Raw genomic sequence first — 24706 nt, forward strand, 5'->3', positions numbered from 1 at the left:
ACAGGATGTATACCTGCAGAACAACATCTCTGATTTCACTTCTTCTGTTTAGATAAAATGCTTTACAGAACATCGGAAAGCAACATCAAGAATTTACAGTAACTGCTTAAAAAGTAAAATACATTAAATTAGTCTTATATAGTCTTTTCACTATCAGTCATTACAAAATATTGTACTTACAAAGTATTGTTCTTATGCTAATGGTGTGTTGTTCCTGTTTGCCTGTTTGGCACGGACTAAACACATAAATGAACGGCAAGAACGCATTAAAAGTCTTCTGTTTTCAGTTAAAAAGGTGTCATTTAAGCGGCCCGTAAGTTAATAATTGTTAATTTTTACAACAGAAATGATTCAATCATAAACTTACTTTAGCTCAATAATAACTTTTCCCTAGAGCTGCTGTAAAGCCCAAACAATCTTTGTCCATTCATTTTCCTGTTATCACTGTGAAGCTGCTTTGAAACAATCTATATTGTAAAAAGTGCTATATAAATGAAGATGACTTGATTTGACTTGACTATTACAAAGAACAGCTGAAAATCAATACACAAATAAAATATATTGTCTAAATTGTTACTGCATTTAGTTATTATTTTGGAATATGTAAAAATGCTTAAAACACTAACTTGATGAGATTGACGTGGTTTTAATAAATGGAACATTAATTACATTGTTAATTTAAAAATACAAAATAGAATTGTATTTGGTTTCTTTTTTTCTTTTTTTGATGTAATGTAAAGTAATGTTCATTTAACAAGGAAAATGTGACAATGTTAATTTACATTTGATTTATAAAAAATAATAAATTAAAAATAAAAAACTGAGGTCATTGTTCAGAACACCACTGCATGCCACAGCTCACATGGTGTAAAGGCTTGTGGTGTTTACATGCTATTTATTCAACTGCAGAGTTGATCAAGATGAGATTGCATGAACTTGGCCCACCACTTTGGAAACAAGGCCATTTATAGTATCACTTCTACACAGTGTGGTGGCATGAATGGATTTTGGAGATTCTTGGACTATGGTCGATTTTTTTTTTATTTTTATTTTTTTATTTTAACAATTAGACAACTCGGAATTGGTATACATTTTATAAATCGCTTGTTCTGTTTCAGATGTCATCTTACCTTTTCTAGACTATTATACACAAATCTACACATCACATTGCTTTACTAGGATGCATGGCTAGGTTTAAGGTTCACATGTTAGATGAGTTTGTCTGCTATGGAAGCCCGTTTCCGCCACAAAAAAAAAAAAGCCACTTAAAAAAAAGCCACAAAAAAAAAGATTAATTGCGACTTTTTTATCTCAGAATTGCGAGTTATAAAGTCAGAATTCTGAGATAAAAAGTCGCAATTGCGTGATAAAAATTCAGAATTCTGACTTTTTATCACGCAATTGCGACTTTATATCTCAGAATTCTGACTTTTTATCTCGTAATTGCGACTGTATATCTCAGAATTCTGACTTTATAACTCACAATTCTGAGATAAAAAGTCGCAATTAATTTTTTTTTTTTTTTTTTTTTTTGTGGCGGAAACGGGCTTCCATAGTCTGCCACTTATGTTCTAATAGTAGTAAGAAACATCCTTTTGGAAGTCACAATAATGTGAACATGATGTTATAGAAAGTCTCAGCTTTCAAACTCTGTACATTTTATCACAAAAGTCAAACAATATATGCAGTTTTGATTCTCTTTATCCACCTCAGTTCAATACGGGGCACAAGTAAACCAAGATTCATGGAGTCTTGCAACTGATACAATGTCATTTTGTAGAAACAGCCCTCATAAAGCTGTTTGTGATGATTCAGGATGCTGGCTCTGTTATTAGAATTTGATGCTGACTGTTGGCTGTCAATGTCAGGCTTATTCCACACATCTATCTCAGAAATATTTTCTACTGCAGCGCTAGTATTAGAAAAAGTCTGAAACATGCACTTTTTTTCAGGATTTCATGGCAGTGATTATGTAGATGCAATAGACCTGATGTCTGTGGTACGTGAATGTGCATTCTTGACTGTTGAGCAACAAACATTGATCTGTTCTGCCCTCATCCTTAAGCCCTTACTCTGTGCTCCTATGACTTTTTCTATCTTGTAATAGCTTATGCTCAGTTTGCAGCACTTTCACTTTGTGGGCTTGTCTTTGCAGTGCATGAACTTGCATAGCCTCTCCCTTTCAGTGCTCGTGCTTCAGTAGTGATGGTTGGGTTAATACTGGTTTTCAGACTAAGGGTTTGCGTTCATGGAATGTAAATGTTCAAGCTTTTCAGAAAACTGCGGGCTGTCTTTGTTTCAGATATTGTAGTTGGCATCTTCCCTTATGAACCCTAAAAAATAATCACTCGGATAATAGTAGCGTAAAGACTTTTGTTTGACAATCTAAAGCTTGGCACGTTACATCCCTCTCCACACATTAACATACCCACTTTTGCCTCCACAAGTATGCACTCAAGTGCATACTTGCCATGAAAAGGCATTTTTATCCCCACTTGTCTAGCCCTGTAGGAAAAAAAAAATGTAAAATTTTGCACCTACACTGAAATGTTTGGATCACTGTGACTTGATTAGGGATCTGGCACACACCTCTTTCCTGGCCCATGCCTTTTTATAACACTTTTTGTGAAGTAAACCACATCTCTTCTGCAGTGTATAAAACACCAAAGTTTCAAATGTAGTTTTAATATTGAGTAAAACTTTAATATCTCTTTTTTTCTTTGCTGAAAAGTTTTTTCACAATGTTTAACAAAGCTTACTTTAGGTTTCTAGATATCTTGCCTGCAAGCAGTATCATTCTTTTGAGCTGATTCTTTTCAATGAACTAATCAAATCATTTCTTAGATTAGTCTAAATGGTTAAATTTTTGGGATAGACATCCGCATTTATTTACAGGAGTGAGTCTCGAAATGTCCTGTTCACACAGCAACTTACAGTAGCATCTCGAATACTGTCTGTATGAACGTTCAACGGGAGTTATGCCCATACCCTTTTACCATGGTTCAAATTACTCACGTTCAGTTTTTGTCATGGTTTCAGTATGGTTTGGTATGTGCTATGTTCAGCAGAAAAAAGGACTACTGTCGAATAAAAATAAAGTAAATAAGAACAAATAGTCAAACAAATAAATACAGTAGAGCAAAGATACAAATAAAATAAACTGTTTTTCACGTTATTTAGACGTAATTACATTTTACGTTTAGACTTTAAACGTAATCACAAATGACTGGAAATTCATTAGTCAAAAAGATCTTTTCTAAATATTTACTTTTCTTTCATGTAGCAAAGCAGCTGAGGCTTGAGTAATGAAGATTACAAGAACCTTTTCAAGCATTTAACTAGCTGCTATTGGATTAATGGAGCAACTCTGACACCATACAGAGCTACGAGACTGAAGTTTGTTCCGCTTTCTCAGTCTTCCCTCCAAAACAGCCACGTTTTGGAGCCAAAAGATACAGGTCATTAGCACGAAAAGCGGCATTGCCCAAAGCAAACATGACCTCGTCGAATCCACTGACCGTGCTTGGTATGCAGGTTCACTTTCCACACTCTCGTTTTACACTGGTGCCTCAGGTAACCGATGACTGTTTCCATTAATGGAGCTTTGCTTCTTATTAACAGATCAGACCAGCAACCATGATTAGGTAGGTCACGCTTAAGCTGTTCAACTGGAAAAAGGTGCTAGAATTTTTTTTTAAATAAGCATATTGTCTGTTCATTGAGAGGTGTAATGAAGCCTTTGATTATTTCTGCCTTTGCGCTTGTGATCATACATCCAGTTTGTCTTCCAACCAGGCGGATGGCACTTTCTGTGATAGTGGCGTTTGAGGGTTAAACTAGTCGACAGTGGAATTCTGCAAGAAACTCAGTAAATTACAACAAAATTCTTTTTTTTTTTTTTTTTCTTTTTTTTAAATAATAATTTTTATGTTAAGAATATTTACTTAGTTAGTTAGCAAATCCATATGAGTTGTATCATGATGCTGCCTGGTATTGTGATCCTTTAGCTTTAGCCCTACAATATACCGCTTATGCTGAGCTATGCTTAATTTTTCAAAGTTTAGAGTGATGTACTAATTCACTCTTTTGTGGTGAATGAATAGTTACCGTGGGTGTAAGCATAAAGAGCACCCATGAAAAGAAAATTACTCATTTCCAAACCCTTCTTATTATGAATGCTGTAGGCTACTTTTTCACAAATATGACACATGCTCTTGATCTGGTATGTGTTCAGACAAATATTGGGTGCAAAGTCTTGGACGTAAGCATATTCTGAATATCATTGTAATTGTTCTATTTGTGAAAATATGATACAGGATCTTAAGAGAACACACTTCTGTGATTCCAAGCATCTTACAAGACACTTATTACATCACCTTGATACACAGCTCGGTTGGTTGAATTGAGTGTTTAATGAAATTGGTTGTATTGCGTGTTGAGTTCCCATCCCAAAAAAGTTAAACTCATGATATAAAGAAAAGACAATATGTTTTACATGAGTGAATGTAGAATAAGTAAGAGGTGATGCTCCTTCAAGTAAAGTACAAGCACACACACTTGGCCGATCCTTTATCATCTTAAGAAACACCTACAACCTTTTCAAGAAACATGTCTGATCTTGTGAGATTCATGTCTCACAGAATCCCTGTCTTCAGGCATTGAAGTGATCAAAAGTGCTAGAGGTTTATATAAAAGGGTGAGTGAGACACAGTACTGCACATGCACTGTACACAAAACTTAAGCCTGGGCTGTTACTACTAACCTTTCAAGAGCTACACACACCCTCTCCCAATATTGCTGTAGTGTTTTGACAACTCAAATGCACAAATCTTTTTGTCAAGCTTGAATCCAAAAGTTGCCATTTAATAGTTTAATTAAGATTAAATGGCAACTCTTTAACCTTGGTATATTTTATTGTGGTAACACAATGATTTTTAAAGGTGCCATCGAACATGTTTTTACAAGATGTAATATAAGTCTAAGGTGTCTCCTGAATGTGTCTGTGAAGTTTCAGCTCAAAATAGCCCATAGATTTTTTTTAATGATTTTTTTTTAACTGCCTATTTTGGGGCATAATTAGAAATGCGCCGATTCAGGCTGCGGTCACTTTAAATCGCTCGCTCTCCGCCCCCGGAGCTTGTGCTTGCCTTAAACAGTGCATAAACAAAGTTTATACAGCTAATATAACCCTCAAAATGTGAGGTGTATGTGAGTATTGTATACTGTTATATTGTTTACATTTGATTCTGAATTAATTTGAGGCTGTGATCCATGGCTAACGACTAATGCTACACTGTTGGAGAGATTTATAAAGAATGAAGTTGTGTTTATGAATTATACAGACTGCAAGTGTTTAATAATGAAAATAGCGAAGGCTCTCTTGTCTCTGTGAATACAGTAAGAAATGATGTTAACTTTAACTAAATTTAACAGTACATTAGCAACATGCTAACGAAACATTTAGAAAGACAGTTTACAAATATCACTAAAAATATCATGTTATCATAGATCATGTCCGTTATTATTGCTCCATCTGCCATTTTTCGCTGTTTTCCTTGCTTGCTTATTTAGTCTGATGATTCAGCTGTGCTCATCCAGACATTCTGCCCTTGTGTAATGCCTTGAACATGGGCTGACATATGCAAATATTGGGGGCGTACATATTAATGATCCCAACTGTTACGTAACAGTCGGTGTTATGCTGAGATTCGCCTGTTCTTCGGAGGTCTTTCAAACAAATGAGATTTATATAAGAAGGAGGAAACAATGGAGTTTGAGACTCACTGTATGTCATTTCCATGTACTGAACTCTTGTTATTTAACTATGCCAAGATAAATTCAATTTTTAATTCTAGGGCACCTTTAACAGTATATAACAGCTATAACTTAATATCTTGGGATCTGTGGCAAATTTATATAATGTATTGATTAATAGGATGTCTGGTTAGCAACTACAGTAGAAGTTAAATTCGCAATATTCAAAACAAAAGCCCGCCTAACTCATTTTAGCAGGGAAATTGAAATTTCACATGACAATCCCTCTCCTCATGGAGAACAAATTTGCCTTAAAGACTCTGAAGTTACAGCATGAAAATGTTTCAATATTTATTTAACATTGTAAATAAAAATATCAGAATTATTCTTCTCATGAACCACTTCCTTTAGGTGTCATCTCTGGATATGGATTTTATAAGTTTGCAAAATTTAAAAGATTAGTTCACCCCAAAAATGAAAATTCTGTCATTAATTACTCACCCTCATGTTTTTCCAAACCCTTAAGACTTTAGTTCATATTCAGAACACAAATAAATATCTTTTTGATGAAATCTGAGAGCTTTTTCTCCCTCCATAATCAGCCTACGCAATTGCAACTTTGACGCTTCAGAAAGTTCATACAGAGATCGGAAAACTTATCTATATGAATTGAGTGGTTTAGTCCAAATCTTTTGCAAAAAAGCTCTCAGATTTCATCAAAAAGATCTTCATTTGTGTTCAGAATATGAACGAAAGTCTCATGGGTTTGGAAGGACATGAGGGTGAGTAAATGATGACAGAATTTTCATTTTAAGGTGAACTTACCCTTTAAATAGAAGACTTCAGTTTAATGATTAAGAAGGCTGAAAAGGGCACTTTATAGTTTTGAATATTAAAAGTGTGTCTCAATTCTTTGTTTGTTTGTTTTACATATTTACCTAAATTGTTATTTTAGAAATTCTATGATATTTTAATTTTTTATTTTTTTTTTATTTTTACAGAATGGAACAAAGAAGTCCTGGGACTTTATGCAAACCCATGATAGGTGAGGATGTGTCTTTCTTTCTTTCTTTATTTCTTTCTTTCTTTCTTTCTTTCTTTCTTTCTTTCTTTCTTTTTACAGTAATAACTTTTTGAAGTAAGCCCTTTCTGAATTTGAATCTGGTTGATTTAGTTTCTATCTTTGACTGTAATCTCTTTCTCTTTGGTGTTCTGACTGCCCTTTAAATTGATACATTCTGCTTTAGAAGAAATGGAGATTTGTATTTCCTGTTAGCCTATTTAACCATATTCTCAGAGAGATGTCCATTGCATTGAGTTGCACAGAGTGTAAATCATTTAACATAATACTTCAAGGTGACTATAAACGTGGGAGGATTAGAGGCTTTTGGAGTTGGAATGTCTCACCATGGTGCAACAATAGGAAGTGCTCCCCTTCCCCAAAAGTCTTTTGTGTGCACATCTTGATCTCTTCACAATTCTTCTACATGCTCACATCTCCATTGAGCTTTTGTCATGATAAATCTGTCCCTTTTTTTTCTTACAAATCCTCTTTTTAGTTTGTTCAGGTAGACTGTACAGCCCTCCACCTGTCTTCAGTGCAGTTACTTATCCTTGACCAGGCTTGAAGTGTCCAAGAGAGAAACAGAAGCAGTTAAACTTCCATTCTGTTTTCCACACAACCTCTTCCCACCGACCCAAAGCAGTCTTTGGGTCATTACACACCTAAGAGCAGCCTCTTTGTACCTCTCCAGTTGTCAACTGCTGCCCTGAGATCAAGGTGACCTTTCATACAGGGTTCATAAAAGCTATTGGTGAGGATTGAGAACCTCTGTGGACCGTATGTCAATATTGCAAGACACATTTATTTTTCCATGGAGCTTTCTGGTTATTCAATCATTCTTAGCAAGTAGACCTGGTGGAACAAAGCGGCTACAAAGTCTCTGGCCAATAATATAGAAAGAGTTACAGGATGTCCCTATATTAGGTTTCTTAAGAAGGCCTTTGTTCTTCAATGAGGAGTGTCTGGACCATGTCTGTGAGAAAATGGTCCACAAAACAAAACAGTTTCAGTTATAACACCTCATCCTAAACATTCATGATATCCTGATTTTAATCAATTCAAAATGCTCAAAGGTGAGAAAATTACAGCCAACAGGAACAGCTACGTGGATCTGGATTTTGGACCAGTCTTATTTCACTGTGGGTGGGGAAACCCAGCCCAATTCAAGCGAAGAATTGAAGAATATTGTGTCGATCCTGGTCTGGACAAAGTGCTTGGACAAGACTGAGTGGAGCTGAAGAAGACTCGTTCACCACAGGAAATGACAAGGTTTTTTGTATATACAGTACCTTGATTTTGAGAAGGTCCATGCATTCTTGTTTTTGTGGTTTTATTTTGCACTCAATGTTACTTGCATATACTACGTTTCAATAGTTTGGGATCAGTAAGAATTTTTGAAGAAATTGATACTTTTATTCAGCAAGGACGCATTAAATTGATCAAAAGTGACAGTAAAGGCATTTTTTCTGTTTCAAATGAATACTGTTCCTTTGAATTTTCTATTCTTGTAGGAATCCTATATATTTTTTTTTTTTTACAGTTTCCACAAAATTATTAAGCACCTCAACTGTTTTAAACATTTATAATAATGATAAATGTTTCTTGAACATCAAATCAGCATATTAGAATGATTTCTGAAGGATCATGTGACACACACTGAAGACTGGAGTAATAAAACTGAAAATTCAGCATTGCCATCACAAGAATAAAAAATTACATTTTAAAATTACAAATTACATTTTAAATAGTAAAAATATTCACACTGTTTTTACTGTATTTTGCTTAAATAAATGCAGCTTTGATGAAAATAAGAGACTTCTTTCAACAACAAAAAAAAATCTTATCTACCCCAGACTTTTGAGCGGTTATGTATGTGCACTTGTTAAAATATTTGACATCACCATTTGTTTTGTTGCACTGTAGTGAATTGATGAATGAGGTGATCTGCAGTTGAAAGGTAAAGCCATTAAGAGAAGCATCTGTTCAGGTCATTAGTGCCACTGCTACAATCTATTGTGAGCTCTGCTGGTCATTTGGAGGTAAGGAGTTGGTAGCCATTGTCTTTTGTGAGGATTTTCAGGGGCGTTGATGAGTGTCTTTGTTTGTCTGATTTTTCATCTACAGTTTTGGAGTTGCATCAGTGTGTGATGTGAGTGGTTAGTATAATGCTGCACCAGGCCTCTCCTTCTCTTCCTGCTGCTCCCGCTGCATTGCATCCCATAACGAGAACCAAACAGCCCTAATGGACAGCAGACTTAATGGCGTGTGACACGTCCTGCGTGACTTTGACAGTACTTTCATGGTGGAGAGGTGAAGCAGCGAGGAGCACGTCATTCAGACATGCCTCGGCTCGCTGGGGCACTGACCCGTCAGCCGCAGTTTTCAAGGGTTGACCCAGACTGCACTCTTCATTCGGGATAGATTGTACTCCATAGCTCATCATCAGTGAAGATAAAGGAAGGAGCCTAACTGACATCAGGTGTGTGCCTCAAAAGCTACTTCGGCCTGATGGAATAAATGAGAAGATAGAAGGAGGCACTCTTAGCGGGCTTTTACACGACACCATTTTCCACTAAAAACGGAAAACATTTTATGCGTTTTGGCCGTCCATTCACACTACACCAGCGTTTTGGGGGCCTGAAAATGCAAGCTTTTGAAAATGTTTCAAAGTGAAAGTTTTTGAGAACGATTCCGTTATTGTCTCTATTTAAACTATATAGACTGTAAAAAAAGATTGACGACACAACGCCGCTTCCTTCCATTGTATTGAACTGAAGCCAAATTGGGCCGATGAATGGGCGCTGACACGTTACGCAATACGTCAAAAAAAAAAGTTTGGAGCCTGGGCATGCGCAGAAGGAATCATCAGCGGAGCCCGGAGGCAGAGTCGCGGTATCAAACTTCCGCCGAGACGACTGCGTCATCATTCGTGTATTTTAAATAGACTATAAAAATTATACACAATTTAAAATTCTACCTATAAAATAATATGCTATTCTGTTTCTAGAGCAATAATACTTTCGAAACCGCAAATTTGGTAGATAAAATCAATATAATATGCCACTAGAAACAACTCTAAATCATCAGAAACGATCCTGCCATTTTAAATCAAGTTCAACTAACGTTACAGGAGATCGATTGCTGTAATTAGAGTAAGCTATCATTAGTTTTGTCCTGCTTATTATTATTTTATACCCATAAAAATAATGAGTAACTGCCTGATAACGATCCCCTGCTTTTCCCCGACATGGTTAACATTAGGCGTGTTATCTTGACTAATAACATTTATTAATTAGCTTATAACGCCCACATTTAATGTTACAGAAAAAAAGTTCAGTGAACCGTCAGATCCTGTAGGTCGGTTAGTACAGTTTACTGCTGAACAACTCATTTTGTTGGTGTTAAATAACAAAGAAATCGAAAATTAATAGTTAGTTAATACATCTTCAATCTCCCCTCGAAGCTCCGACAGTCCTCAGACAAGCTGTCAATCAACTTCGAATCATGACGACACGCCACATTTCTAAAGCATCAAATTGCTAGCTAAAATCTAAATCATCACAAAAGCGTGATAACAACTACCTTAAATGACCAAAACCATCTTTCAGAAAGTTTTATTTGAAGCAGAATATATTTTTAAGTTTTCGCTGAAGTCTCATTCGACTGCAGTGAGAGGGCGGGGTTTATGACCTGTACTGCATCCAGCCACCAGGGGGCGATCAAAGAGCCCGCAGCTTCACTTTTCAGGACGTATGAGACACACCCGGTAAACTATAAAAATGCAAAATATACATATTAAGTGCTCAGGCTATAGGTGTGTAGTGTTTCTTTACAAAGTGACATCGCCAATTACTGGCCTGGCAGCATAATACTGCATTTTTAGTCATTTTCGCGGATCTGTCTGAATGAGGATCGTTTTGACAAACTGTAGAAGGACCCCTCTTAATCCAACCTCATCATGGTGTCTCCAGATGATAGCTCTTCCTACAAAAAGTCTGTCTATAATTTGAATCATATCAATTCCAGAACCTCTGCTGTTTGTTCTGAACTAATAAATATGCAGTTTTTATATATTACTATTCTGCCCATTACTATAATCCAATTTCATGTGATGGCCTAAATGGTTGAAATTAAATACGAATAAAAATAAAACTGTAAAAACTAAAATCTAAAATCAGTCATTTTAAATGCCACAGGTGAGTTTAGGCTTTGTAACCTTATTTATAATGTACAGTATGAAAAATGTATATTCATCTTCAAATGTATTACACTTTACTGTTCAGTGTTGTTATTAAATTATTTAGTGATGCACTGAGATTATTTTTTCAAAACATCAAGAAAAAGTTTTCATTCAGTAGAAAAAAACAAAACTGAAAATGAAATTTCAATAATTAAATTTGGGTAACTGAACAGTCTGATCAGGGTTTCATGTTAACAGGTTATAAACCATATTAAAGTTCTTCGGCAGTGAGCCACCTCTCAATATTTCAATCAAACAAATTTTACATATTGCTTCTCTAGCATCATTTTTGGTCATGATGAAGTGTATTCACACTGCTGACATGTTTACCTGTTATAGCTTCCATGTTTTGTGCACTAAATAGGAACTGTAACTGCAGCTCTTTAAAACCTTTATAACCGAAACTGTGTGGCCATGTTAAGACATTGTTTCAGCATAGAACAAATGCTTGTACGCTGCCCGGACAAAAAAAGTCACTGTTTGGATTTTAATTGGCAAATACTTAAGAATCTATTATTGGATCATTAGTACAGTGATTATTAGGTTTCTAGCATGTTATATGTTTGGCAACGGTTCTTTTAACCCTTAAAGACGGAGTGTGTATCTTTTCATTTCTTAAACAATCATGTAGGAAGATGTATCAAGGCCATATTCCAGAATGACAATGCCAATATTCATCAGGGTTACAATTGTGAAAAAATGGTTCAAATAATTTTCACACATGAATTGGCAACTCTCAGAGTCCTGATCTTAACCTCACTGCAAATTTTTGGGATGTGCCGGAGGAAATTTTACAGAGTGCTCACCTCTTGCATTGTCTGTACAAGATCTTGACCATATATTGATGCACCTCTTGATGGAAGTAACATCACAACATTTATTTCCATCAAGAGGTGCATCAATTTTTGGTCAAGATCCTGTATTGACAATGCAAGAGGTGAGCACTCTGTAAAGTTTCCTCCAGCACATCCCAAAGACTTTTAATGATATTAATTGCAGGACTCAGAGGTGCCAATTTATATATAAAAATGATTCTTCATGCTCCCTCCCAACAATTCTTTCACAGTTTGAGCCTGATGAATCTTGACATTGTCATCCTGGAATATGGCCTTGATATGTCTTCCTACGTGGTTGTTTAGGAATGAAAATCTACACACTCCATCTTATGCCAAACATAAAACATGCTAGAAACATAATAATCACTGTAATAATGAACCCTTCATAGATTCTTAAGTATTTGCCCATTAAAATCCAAACAGCAAACTTTTTTTTTTTCTTTTTTTTTTTTTTTTTGGCCCGGCAGTGTAGTTTTTGAATGCATGTTGAAGGTAAGACTCAGGAGTGTGTGTGTGTGTGTGTGTGTGTGTGTGTGTGTGTGTGTGTGTGTGTGTGTGTGTGTGTGTGTGTGTGTGTGGTAATCTCTGGCAAGCATTCACCATGGGAAAAGCAGGGCAGGGCTTCCTGCCACTATGGACATATCCGCTTTCCCCACTCAAAGAACCGTCTTGCTCTCCTTTGCCATCGAAACAATCACGCTAATACAACATATTATTAAATCAGATAATGATCTAAACTGTGAAAATTGACAAATCTTTTACTCTTGCAACTACTGTGCTTTTTCAGTTGTTCTGCGAATATCCCCAGGCGTAATCCAGTCATTTCAATAGGAATTTAAGCGTTTAGGAATTATGCATAAATGCAAAAATGTTCCCATGCAGATTTCGCAATGGGTTCAAGTTGGCCACACGTTTGTTGCATTGTCCAACAGAAAACTCTTGGTTTGAAAGTGACTTCTGTGTGAGCTGTGCTTCATACATTGCTACACTATTGACACTAGGCAATGGAGGGTTTTTTTCCCCGCCAAATTTTGCCGAAATTTCTTTAATTTACACCTGCTATTAAAATCCACCTTTAGAAGTTAAATTAATATAGCCATTTGACTAAATAAATTTGATTTTCAGTCTAAAGCAATGATTTTTCTAGCTCAATGTGTGCCAGCCATGGTATTTGTGAAGTCGGAGATCTAGATAATATGATGTATGTATACATGTTAATTGGCCTCAATGTTGTGTTCATTATCCAAAAGACACACAAGTTGTATTAAATCCTTAAATACTTGATTATGCATAAGGCAGATGAAGACTATGGCTCAACTACGCAAAAACCTCTGTAGCTCGATTATACCTACACATGTAAATATACTTGGATGTATTTGAGAGCAAGAGTTTGTGCATATTGTTTGGTGATGAAATCTGTTTCGCTTCGATCTCCAGAGTCAGATGTTTTGCCAGGTATGTGCTGACCTGGTTGGAGAGTTGGGGACGGTTGCTGCTCATATAAGTGTGAAAGTGCTGTACAGAGACACTCTGTCCTCTGACCTCCTGCCATGCTGAGCTATTAGCTAGTCCACCGAGGTCTTGCTATCCCAGTATGCTTTAGTGGATAAATCCTATTATACAGAGATCCTTAAGACTCAGGGATTTATTCTCTTCTTCTTAAGGCATTATGTTCAGTCTCAAACCGAGATAAAGTGAAAAGCCAAGACCACATCCAAGGTGTTAATCCTGGGTGATTTGTTGGGGCTTGATGGAGCAAAGGTGTCCATGTGCCTCTCTCTTTCACACATATGCTTATGTTCACTCGCTCTCTTTACCACTAAGCCTACCCGAGTTTTTGGATCAGTTGTGTTTGTTGTTGCTCTTGCAGGACTGGATGCATTAACAGGAAGGCTAGATATCCATTGATCCAAGTGGAACCACTTCTCTAAATGCCAACTCAGCTTCTAAATTCATTCCTCTTCCTTTTCTTTCCTCTCTCCAGTGTCTCTGTGCTGATTTTCAACACCACCTCACACTGTTTTATCCTGGTCAAGCAGTTTCGTCCAGGTAACGCCCTGCAGTTTTCCACACTTTAATCTTTGATTTTGACTGATTTTAGTTGTAATCTTGTTTTCATCACACCCAGGGCCGGATTTATGCATAAGCATTCTAGGCACGTGCCTATGCTCGCACGTCCAGGGAGGCCCAATTACAGTGAGGAGAAATAATATTTTTAATAATTATTATTATTTTATTATTATTATCATTTCATTCTAATTCTAAAACTATGTAAGTAAATTACTTTATGAATTAATAACATTTACTGTCGGGCAGAAACCTTTTTTTTTTTTTTTTTCCCCTCCCCATAAATCATTAGGCTACTATTGGTCACCCTTTACGTCTGTCTTTGGATTTTGCAAATATTTAACCAATGAAAAATATTAAAAAGATCTTGTGACTAAACCTCTTAACTCCATTGGCTCCTCAAATCTCATAACTCCACCCACTTCTTGAATCTTAAATAAAGTGCCGCACACAGTCTGGACCATCTCTGTTTAATTGCATGCAAATGTCAATAAAGGAGTGCAGCAAAACACTATATATAAAGGCTAATCTTTTATGTATTTCAGGAGTGGAGAAGAGTGTCTTGGGCTACGTTCACACTGTCAGTCCAAATCCGATTATTTGTGTATCCGATTGGAATCTGATCTAAAATTATTGACTTTCCGCATTGGCTACGTTCAGACCGTCATTCCAAATCTGATTATTTTTTAATCTGATTGGAATCTGATCTAAAATTATTGACGTCCACACTGTGTATTGCAACTATTCATATCCTATTTGTGTGTCCATGCTGCTCTTTTGTTTTCCGGAATATTTGCATTGGTTTCATGTGCCAAAAACAACAACAACTGCAACATGGTGGGGTTTGCAATACAGATGTTGTCTTATTTACAACATGTGTACCCACTTTGTAACTTAATTTGTTAAAATATAAAATAAAAATTTATAAAACAATGACACATGCAAGTACATTATCATATATAAAGCCACACTATCAACTTTAACAACACAGTGTTTAATTATTTTTTATATTACTTTTATTTTTTTTTTTCTTCCATTTCCTGAGATATAGCAGTTTTGGTCAAGGTTTCCGACCAACAACAGTCGGAGGAGGTTGGGGGGGCCCAAAAATGTATTTTTCCTGTGTCACAATATGAGGTAAATCCGGCCCTGGTCACACCAATTGAATGAATGTTTCATCCATGAGATGTTCAGAAGGTTTAAGGCTGTAAGGCATTTTTCAGTTACTGTAGATATCAGGATTGTGCAAAATTCTGAAATGAAGAAGTGGCTCCCTTTCAGTTCATGAGTTGCAATTTCAATTGGAATGACAGGCAGTGGAATTTACTGGAATTGCAATTTCAAATCAGAAATCCAGTACAGGTAATGAAAGGTGAATGTGATTTCACCAAGTGCAACATGTTCCTGGATCAACAACTTTGTTGATCCTGGAACAACATTCCAATCAACCAGTCAGATTTGAGGGATAAGTTTACAGTTTATGTCAAGTTTAGGCTTACAACAAGGGTTAGGTGCTTCTACATCAGTGTTATTCTCCTATCATTTTCCTGATTTTATGGGTTAGGTTTAGGGCTAGGAAATAGGGTTAGGACTAAATTTTCAGACAGGAATGTTGTTGTCTTGACAAAATTAATGAACGGTAATGAAATGTATACATACATTTAGTCAATCTGTTAGTCTGTATGGTCTTTAAAGCCATTTTTGTCAAGCCATCATTCATTGACATGGTTTGTCAATGACAATTTGTTTTTATCTTTTTATCACTTTTTTTTATAATTAAAATTACACATTGCAGTTAGTCTTTGAATTTCAGTTCATTTTAATGCTGCCTCCTTGAATTAGAATTGCAATGCTGCATCCCATTTCTTCATTTCAAATTCAGGATTTGATTTGTAATTTAATAACCATTCTCAATTCAATTCTGAATGTTGCTCAACCCTGTTAGATATATTATTGGAGCCGCCAAAAAACATACAATTTGAGTAAGGCATCTATCAGAGGCTTGTCACACCCAATGTTCCTTGTTGGTTTTGCATGTGTCTGAGCTGTCCTACTAACCTAAGCTCCCCCTCATCCTACACAAATAGGTGCCTGTGTGGGCCAGATACATTTAAAACTTCCCTAAAACCAACTTTTAATGTTATTCTTACTTTGATTTTGTAGCATGATTTCACAGCAATACAACACCTCTACAAACTGTATTTTTACAAAGACGCTCTCACACATACTTCATTTAGACTGTATCTCATTACAGTGTTGTACTACACCCAGATCCCTCTGTTGAAAGAGATGAAGAAATGTTTTGTTCTGCTGCAGATTTTAAAAGTGAACCTTTAAAAAAAACATCTGATATGCAACAGATATCAGGTGCCATTTTGTAACTGTTGTTAGAGAGTGTTGCTATGTTGAAATGTTTGCTTGAAAATAACATGGATGAAAGACTAGAAAAGAATAGAAGACAGTTTAGAACCTTGCCATATCCATCAGGTAAGTTCACAGAAATGTGTAGTACACAAAGGAATAATCTATTGCAGTGTTCTCATAACGGGACATTTTTCATGTCTATGGTGGTCGTGCAAACAGAGCATTTTTCAGCGCTCTCTATTAAGCTTTGGCCCTGCGCTACACTGTTACACTATTGTTCTATACATGCTCGCCAGGGACGGCGCCCTGCTTCTCAGAATGGAAGGAAAGCCTTGCAATGAAAGAGAGACGTTTTTCTGCAGTTTTTTTTTCTTTTCTGTAGTCTTCAAACAATGCTTCAAATGAAAAGGCAGGCCTTGTGCAAGGAAACATAAGAACAAGTCTTCTCAAGGATGGCTGTTCTTGAATTGAGCTCTCAGTCAGTCCCATATGTACAGTACATTCGTCTGAAGGGCGTAGTAGTTAAAGATCTGGGTAAAGATATCTGTACGGTTCAAACCCATGTGTGGTGAACCATGAGTTGGGTGCAGGGTTATTATTGTTAAGTAAAACTAAAACCAATAAAAAAAAAAAAAGTTCATTACTTGATATAAAACAAACATTAACTGAAATAAAATATTTAAAAATACTTAAGCTTAACATTATTTCAGCTAGTTACAAATGCAACATTTCTCATTTTGTACCAAAATAACTTAAACTAAAAGCTAAAACTTAAAAACTATATAGACATGATGAAAATAACTGATGAAAGTGACAAATATGATAAAAAAGCACAACAAAATTACTAAAACTTTAGCTAAAATAAAAAATAAAATCTAATTCAAAATATTAAAAACTATGTTAGGGTGTACTCACACTATGCGCGGTTGCCTTGAAACGAGCCCGAGCGCGATTGTCCCCCCCTCCCCACTCACCCGCTGGCCTGCACTCACATTGCCCTTAACGTTCCAGGCCGGAGCACGCTTACGTCATATACGATGCAACTTTTTGAATGGAAGAAAACATAGGCTATTTATAATTTATGCAGCGCAGCGATTTTCAATAGCACATATCAGAGGATTATTACGAAGGCAGCTAACGTTAATGGAGGAATTTGCAGCTTTACTTGCAAACTACAATTCCTGTTCATCGATAAGGTGAGAATCAGACCCGTTATAAACCCAAATACACTCGAATTAATTACATGAATTGATAAGTGTACTATCAAAGCAGTAATAAAGATGTTTGCCATCATAATGATGACAGTAGCGTAATTAGCCTTTCGCCGAGCCCCGCCCCCCTTAGTTACTGTTGCTTTGTCCGACAAGCCGTGGCGCTGTCACTCCACACGCAGTGAAAAATACATCGCGGAACAAAGAGGATACTGACCACACATCGACAGACAAGACAGAGCAGGTTACTTATGATATTAAACAAAGTCCCAGCTTTCAAACCGTGTAGTTATTAAAGAAATTCAAAGAATACAAAACGTTTTTTGCTCTTTAATGTGTCGTGACCATGGTCGTGACAGATTGCTGTAGATCCTCAGCTCAACCGCTCGTAAAAACCGATCATCTCTTCCTATTAGTCCATGAACATGAGAATGAATGTTGTTTCAAACGCGGAAAGACGTCAATACACACAATTTTTCAAGTTTAACTCCACCGAGGTTAATCTTTTAACTACTGGCTGCTTTGTCGGACAAAATGGCGGATGTGGCGTTCTGATTGGTTAGATCGCTTGTCAATCAAACTCCCGGCGAAAGGTCAATTGCAATTAAAGGTGCTAAAGAGGATGTTTTGTTTTATACATTTTTGCAATATTACTTGAAACTGTCTTTACTAACTGATAAAAGACTATTTATTAGGTGCACTGAAAGGAATAATATTAATATACATCATCTGTGCACGAGGTAGAGCCTTAAAAACATCGTTTACGCGATCATCGCGTAAACGATTGGCCCTCTGGCTTGTCAATCACTACCGTGACATTCCTTTGAGAGACGTGCGTGGCTGCGCGCTCCAGTAACTTTCCATACTCCACAGGCGCCGCATGCAATGTTTTTGTCCGGAGACAGGAGTAACAACTGCAGATTATGAGTTACCTGCAGTGAGTCCGACATAATGAATCCACTAACACTACACAGCGAATGCCGGTGGTAAATACGAGTGTTTACGAGTTTTGGGAGGCGTTCCTTCGAAGGAGGGGGGTTGTTCTTACACATGCGCTCATTTCAGAAACTCAGAAACAGTCTTTGGTTTCTCAGTGGACGAAAAGATCCTCTTTAGCACCTTTAATCGCGATTAATCGTATACAAAATAAAAGTTTGAGTTTGCATAATATATGTGGGTGTACTGTGTGTAATTATGTATATATAAATGTTTATGTACAAAATATTTTTATTTATATATAATATAAATTATATAAAAATATAAATAAATACATATACTTGTAAATATTTCTCAAATATATACATGAATGTGTTTGTATTTAATAATTTAAATTAATAATTACACACAGTACACCCACATATATTAGGCAAACTCAAACTTTTATTTTGTATGCGGTTAATCGTTTGACAGCCCTACAGTAACGCACACAAAAGTAGTAACTGTTCCGTGCTCTGGCATGGTTAGCGCTCATACTGCATGCGAACCGCGCTCAAGCCCAACCGAACCGCGCTCTGGCCCACCTCTTCAAAGCGGGCCAGGGCCGGCTAAACGAACCGCACCCGGGCACAATTTGGAGCGATCACACTAGTCAAACGAACCGGGCTTTATTCAGAGCGCCTAGTGTGAGTACACCCCAAAATAAACTGGTTGGGTGATCCATCATTATTATTACAGTCTCTTAAATATCAGATAATTTCAGTTTTTTTATGACAAATTAAAGTTGTTGTCTGAAGTTGTTATTATTATTAGGTAATGGTTACACCACATGACATTAAATTTAAACTTGTCTTAAAGGGTTAGTTCACCCAAAAATGAAAATTCTGTCATTAATTACTCACCATCATGTCGTTCCACACCCATAAGACCTTCGTTCATCTTCGTAACATAAATTAAGATATTTTTGATGAAATCCGAGAGTATCTGATCCTCACATAGGCAGCAACGTCATTGCACCTTTCGACGTCCAGAAAGGTAGTTGAAAACATTTTTAAAATAGTCAACGTGACTACAGTGGTTCAACCGTAATGTTATGAAGCGACAAGAATACTTTTTCTCGTTGCAACGAGAACCCAGTTTAGGTCCGATAGCTGCTAATAGTGAATATTTTGATGAATCGAAAATTTAAGTTTTTTCTGTGTATAAACTGTTTATGTAATAAAATATGTTTTCGTAGTTTGTGTTATCCTTATCAGTGCAAAATTATCACAGATTAAAAATTGCCAATATTGTCCAAAACCCCACTTTTCTAGGGCGTTTCCAAACTTTTGGAGGGCAGTGTACTTGTGCCTACATGATCTAAAACACTATATTTGAGACCTCATCAATCAAAGTGGTTGTGTACTCCGATGTTTCCTCATTTATCTTTGTGTTTAAAAGCACTCCTGAATGATGAGTGACACGTCTTACTTCTCCACAGCCGTATACATGAACGAATGGGAGCGGAGCAAACCTAAGCCCCTGCAGCCTTCGGAGGAAGAGTCAGCGGAAGCCCCACCAACAGAAGCTAAAGTCCCGGAAGAGAACCAAACAGGAGACTCAAGCGAAGAGACAGCAAGCCCCCAACCTCCAGCTTCAGCCGGCGTGACCTACGAGCTGTGCGCAGGCTTGGTGGACAAACCCAACCTTTCTCTAGAGGAGATTGCCAGGCAGGAAGTGCTGGAAGAGTGCGGATATGATGTGCCAGTTACCAAACTGAGAAAGATCACATCATACAGGTGAGAACCCATCTAAAATAAGTCACATTTCTGATCTTGTTATGGCAAGTTTGTAGGCGCAATTCACACATGAAGTTAGTTAGCAGTCATTTCAAAGCATTGAACATACTTGTAGGCCCATGTGATGCGATATTAACACAATGTAGCTACATTGTGGTGAGAAATGTCAACAAATTAAATTCCAATAGGTTAAAGGTTATTTCTTGTAAATGGTGTCAGATGTAATGTATTTTGGTGATGTCAATATGTTTAAAACACTTAAAGCTGCTGCTTGTGCTAATAATGGATGTGGGAAAGTTCATCTGGAAATATAGCAGCTTTCAAGTGTGAAAGTGGCTAATAATAACACAGGCAGTCTCGATAATGAAACAAGTCGTGAGATTTATGCAGGCTTATTTATTTTCTTTATTAGATGTCTCTCTAGAATACTTCATCAATCACATCATTCTACAGTCAGATATTTTTGTATATAATAATATGATCCTACAGCTGCTTGTATATGAACTTATATATGATAATTTATATATTATAATTTATATATGAACACCCGGTTTGTTATACTTGTTTGTAGGGTTGCACAATTTGGCCCAATATTTTGTGCTTATATATTAATATGACTAATAATAATTATTATTATTGTAATAACACTTTAATTATTAAAAGTTAAAAGCAGAGTATTAAAGAATAAATATAACATATCAAAATAATAATTTTATTTTATGAAAAACTGCAGGGTTACCTGTTAACATGCAGACAGACTATAACTATAAATCATTACAAAGGTTTAAGGATTTATTATAAATATTATATTATGATAAAGATCTGTGACAATAATTTCACAATTTTTGTCAGGATGTATGCAAAATCAGAGTCAATGTCTTTAATATGAAATATGAGCCTCTTATGCATCTTTTGTGAAAACAAACTCCTGTACTTTTCTGTACACTGGAGAAAAACATACGGATTAACATATACATTTCTTTACAGAAAAGTATTATTTTTCCTATTTTTTACCCAAAATAGGATAGGGTGAGCATACTGAGCACACATCTCTTTCATTCATACTGGAAGCCGGAGCCCTTGTACAAAAACTCCAAATATGCCTCTCAGATGTAATAACTTATGATGTTCCAGGAAATCACTAATGTGGACAAGGCCATTAAGCTATTGCTGTAGCTGTATAAAAAAGAAAACAGAAATACTTTGACTGATTAAACATGAAAACAGTAAACGCACGACTACCGCAATATATGGTGTATTTGAGTTTTTCAAGCCTTCTCTGGTATTTTCATGACTAAATTATATTTAATCCAATGCTAATCCATATAGCCTTTATCACTGTATAAAATACTATAAAATAAAATATTGTCTGCCTCATTCTATGATGAAGCCACATCTGCTCACTAAAGGCAGTTATTTCAAACACTCGACTGACGTTAGGTTAGGAATAAAAGTTTGGAATAAAAACATTATTAAATGTCATGTTCTTACAAGTTTGGGACACGTGTTGCTTTTTCAAATGCTCGTTATAAGCATTTACTACTTTAAATGCATTTACTACTGATCACAGAGCCACTCTTCATTAACATGCTGTGCATATTAAAAATCTAAAAAAATTGCAGCCTTTGCGAATCCATAATTGCACTAAGCCAAATCGCGATATCAGTTTAATTTCGATTAATCTTGCAGTAAAATATATTAATAATATTACTTATCAGTAAGCTTTTTTGAAAGAGATTAATACATTTATTTAGCAAGGATACAATAATTTGATCAAAAGTGTCAGTAAAGATATTTATGTTTCAAATTAATGCAGTTCTTTTGAAATTCATCAAAGAATCCTGAAAAAAATTTATTATAATTTCCAGAAAAATTTTAAGCAGCACAACTGAGCACCAAATCAGCATATTAGAATAATTTCTGAAGGATAATGGGACACTAAAGAATGAAGTTATGGCTGCTGAATATTCAGCGTTGCCATCACAGGAATAAATTACATTTTAAAATGTATTAAAAAATATTTTAAATTGTAATTAGGGCTGCACGATATATCGCATGCGATTGTCAAGCGCATTTCGTCAGTAAAGCCGGTTCCCTGATTACCGCTAAATTGCCATCACCTGCTTTCAAATGGAGCGGCATTTAATAGACAGAGCCGTAGTTCACTGATAAGCCACGCAATATCGCATTCATTATCGCAGATGAATCGCCTTCGATAATGAACGCGATATTGCGTGGTTTGTCAGTGAACTACGGTAATCAGGGAACCGGCTTTACTGACGAAATGCGCGTGACAATCGCATGCGATATATCGGTCAGCCCTAATTGTAAAATTATTTCACAATATTACTGTTTTCACTCTATTTTTATTCGATAAATTCAGCCCCTGTGAGCGTAAGAGACTTCTTTCAGAAACATTAAAAAAATCTTACCGACCCCTAACTTTTGAACGGTAGTTTATAGAAAGAGTGTGAGAGAGGAATGTATACATGTCTGCTAATATGCACTCTGTCATGACTGACATACATTTTTATCTCAACTCATTCTTGTCTTGCAATTTAATATTTAACCTTCATCTTGATCATTGGCTGGTAAACCCCCAGAGTAAAGAACCTCAGATAAAGTATTCAGGGGTTAAATGTGTCCCAGTCTCATCTGTAAAGAAAGATGAAACAGTGCAGCATTATGCTCTTATCAGTCTTCATTGAGGAGAATGTCGTAAACCCCTGCCGCCTCGCACCTGCCAGAGTCACACACCTGTGTGTGTGTGTGTGTGTGTGTGTGTGTGTGTGTGTGTGTGTGTGTGTGTGTGTGTGTGTGTGTGTGTGTGTGTGTGTGTGTGTGTGTGTGTGTGTGTGTGTGTGTGTGTGTGTGTGTGTGTGTGTGTGAGAACCTGCAACATCTGCATGTTGCTGTTTGTGACCTGTGCCACAGCCATTTCTGATTTGCTAAAATACCACATGGAGTCACAGTTAGACGCACCTGCTGAGTACACCATCAAAAACACCTGTAGACTTCATGCTGCACCTACTGCTTTTATGGCCTGGGTAGGGACAGAAGAAATGCAAAGAGAGGATGACCTACTTCTGTTTGATTGTGTTACACAGTGAAATTTGTTACATTGTTTGTTACGCAGTGAATTGTTATACTTTTTCTCTTTTTTTCCCCCCACATAATTAGAAACAAGAAATGTTGTGAAAAAGGGGATAAGGAAATGATGCATTGTCCATATATGCATTTACGCTAACCACTACATCATGGCACTAACCAAAGGTGGTTTTCAATAAATTGAAATTGAACTTTATCTCTGACTTGTTTATCATTATAATAGTATTCTTAACCTCATCTTACAGTAGCTTGTTGTTCTGATGTCACTGCATCTTTATTTCACATCTTTATTGCATATATTCATTTAAATATACACAGTTGGGGTCTATAAGATTTTTTAAAACTGCATTTATTTGAGTAAAAACGGTAATTTTGTAAAATGTAATTACAATTTAAATAAACCGTTTTCTTTGTTAGTATATTTTAAAATGTAATTTATTCCTGTAATGGCAAAGCTGAAGTTTTTAGCATCATTACTCCAGTCTACAGAAATCATTCTAAAATGCTGATTTTTTGTGGAAATTGTTTCAGGATTCTTTGATCAATAGAAAGTTCAAAATAAAAGTTTATTTGAATGAATGGCAGTGTATATGTGACTTGACTGTATCAAAATCCATTTGTATGCAAGACATTCCTTAACATGTTAATGGTACACATTCAAGTTGTGCTCCTTTAAATGTCAGAAAGTAACTTTTTCATAGTCAGATAGACTTTTAAAGATGAAGTATGTATTTTTCAGAAAATACTGAGCTGTATCCCAACTTGCATAGACATCTAAGTAAGCCATTTGTTGGTTCTCCCAAAAATTGTAAGCACTGTGGCTCTATCAAAACATTGTTTATGTCATCATTTTTCCAATTCTGTTTGCTGAGGAGAGTCCCTTTAAGACAAGTCATTTCACTCTGCGGCCATCTTTGAAACGCCTCTCGGGCATGCAATTGCAGCTCCTATCTTTTTGAATGGGGAAACATCATTCTCCAAAGCTTTTTGCCAAGCTTTCGATTAAATTTCATACTTGAAATCACCAGTGAAATCTGACAACTGTCTCATAAATTTTGTTTCCAAATGCTCGAATCATGTCAAAAAGACGGTATTTGTCAGGCTGGATCAAGCTAACGCGCATGCACAGTCCTAAAGTGCGTGTCTCTTGTGTCTCATTTTGGAGGCACGCATCTGACCGTTTCTATAGGAACCAGAGCTTCTAACAGCTGCTGCAGTGATGCGATGACTTCACCAATCAGCGATTGGCTCTTATTTAGAAGGCGGGACTTATTCTGCCATATTGCGTGTCGCACTTTCTCCCATTCAAAACCATATGAGTGACACGTCTTGTGTTATTTTATAGTCTT

General features: G+C 36.3%; 1 protein-coding gene across 2 annotated transcripts in view; it reads left to right on the top strand.

Annotated features, from left to right (window-relative positions):
- nudt14 (nudix (nucleoside diphosphate linked moiety X)-type motif 14) overlaps positions 1-24706 on the top strand; it is a 44772-nt gene that overhangs the window by 15774 nt on the left and 4292 nt on the right. Inside the window, exons 2-5 of one of the 2 annotated variants that reach the window (XM_067383619.1) lie at positions 6756-6799; positions 7906-8086; positions 13878-13942; positions 19952-20249. In XM_067383619.1, coding sequence (XP_067239720.1) covers positions 8079-8086; positions 13878-13942; positions 19952-20249 — 371 coding nt within the window. In that variant the 5' untranslated portion in view covers positions 6756-6799; positions 7906-8078. The remainder of the gene's footprint in view (positions 1-6755; positions 6800-7905; positions 8087-13877; positions 13943-19951; positions 20250-24706) is intronic. The other variant, XM_067383618.1, reaches the window with a different exon arrangement.

This window comes from Chanodichthys erythropterus, chromosome 4 (assembly GCF_024489055.1).
Source record: "Chanodichthys erythropterus isolate Z2021 chromosome 4, ASM2448905v1, whole genome shotgun sequence".
NCBI classification, from domain to species: domain Eukaryota; kingdom Metazoa; phylum Chordata; class Actinopteri; order Cypriniformes; family Xenocyprididae; genus Chanodichthys; species Chanodichthys erythropterus.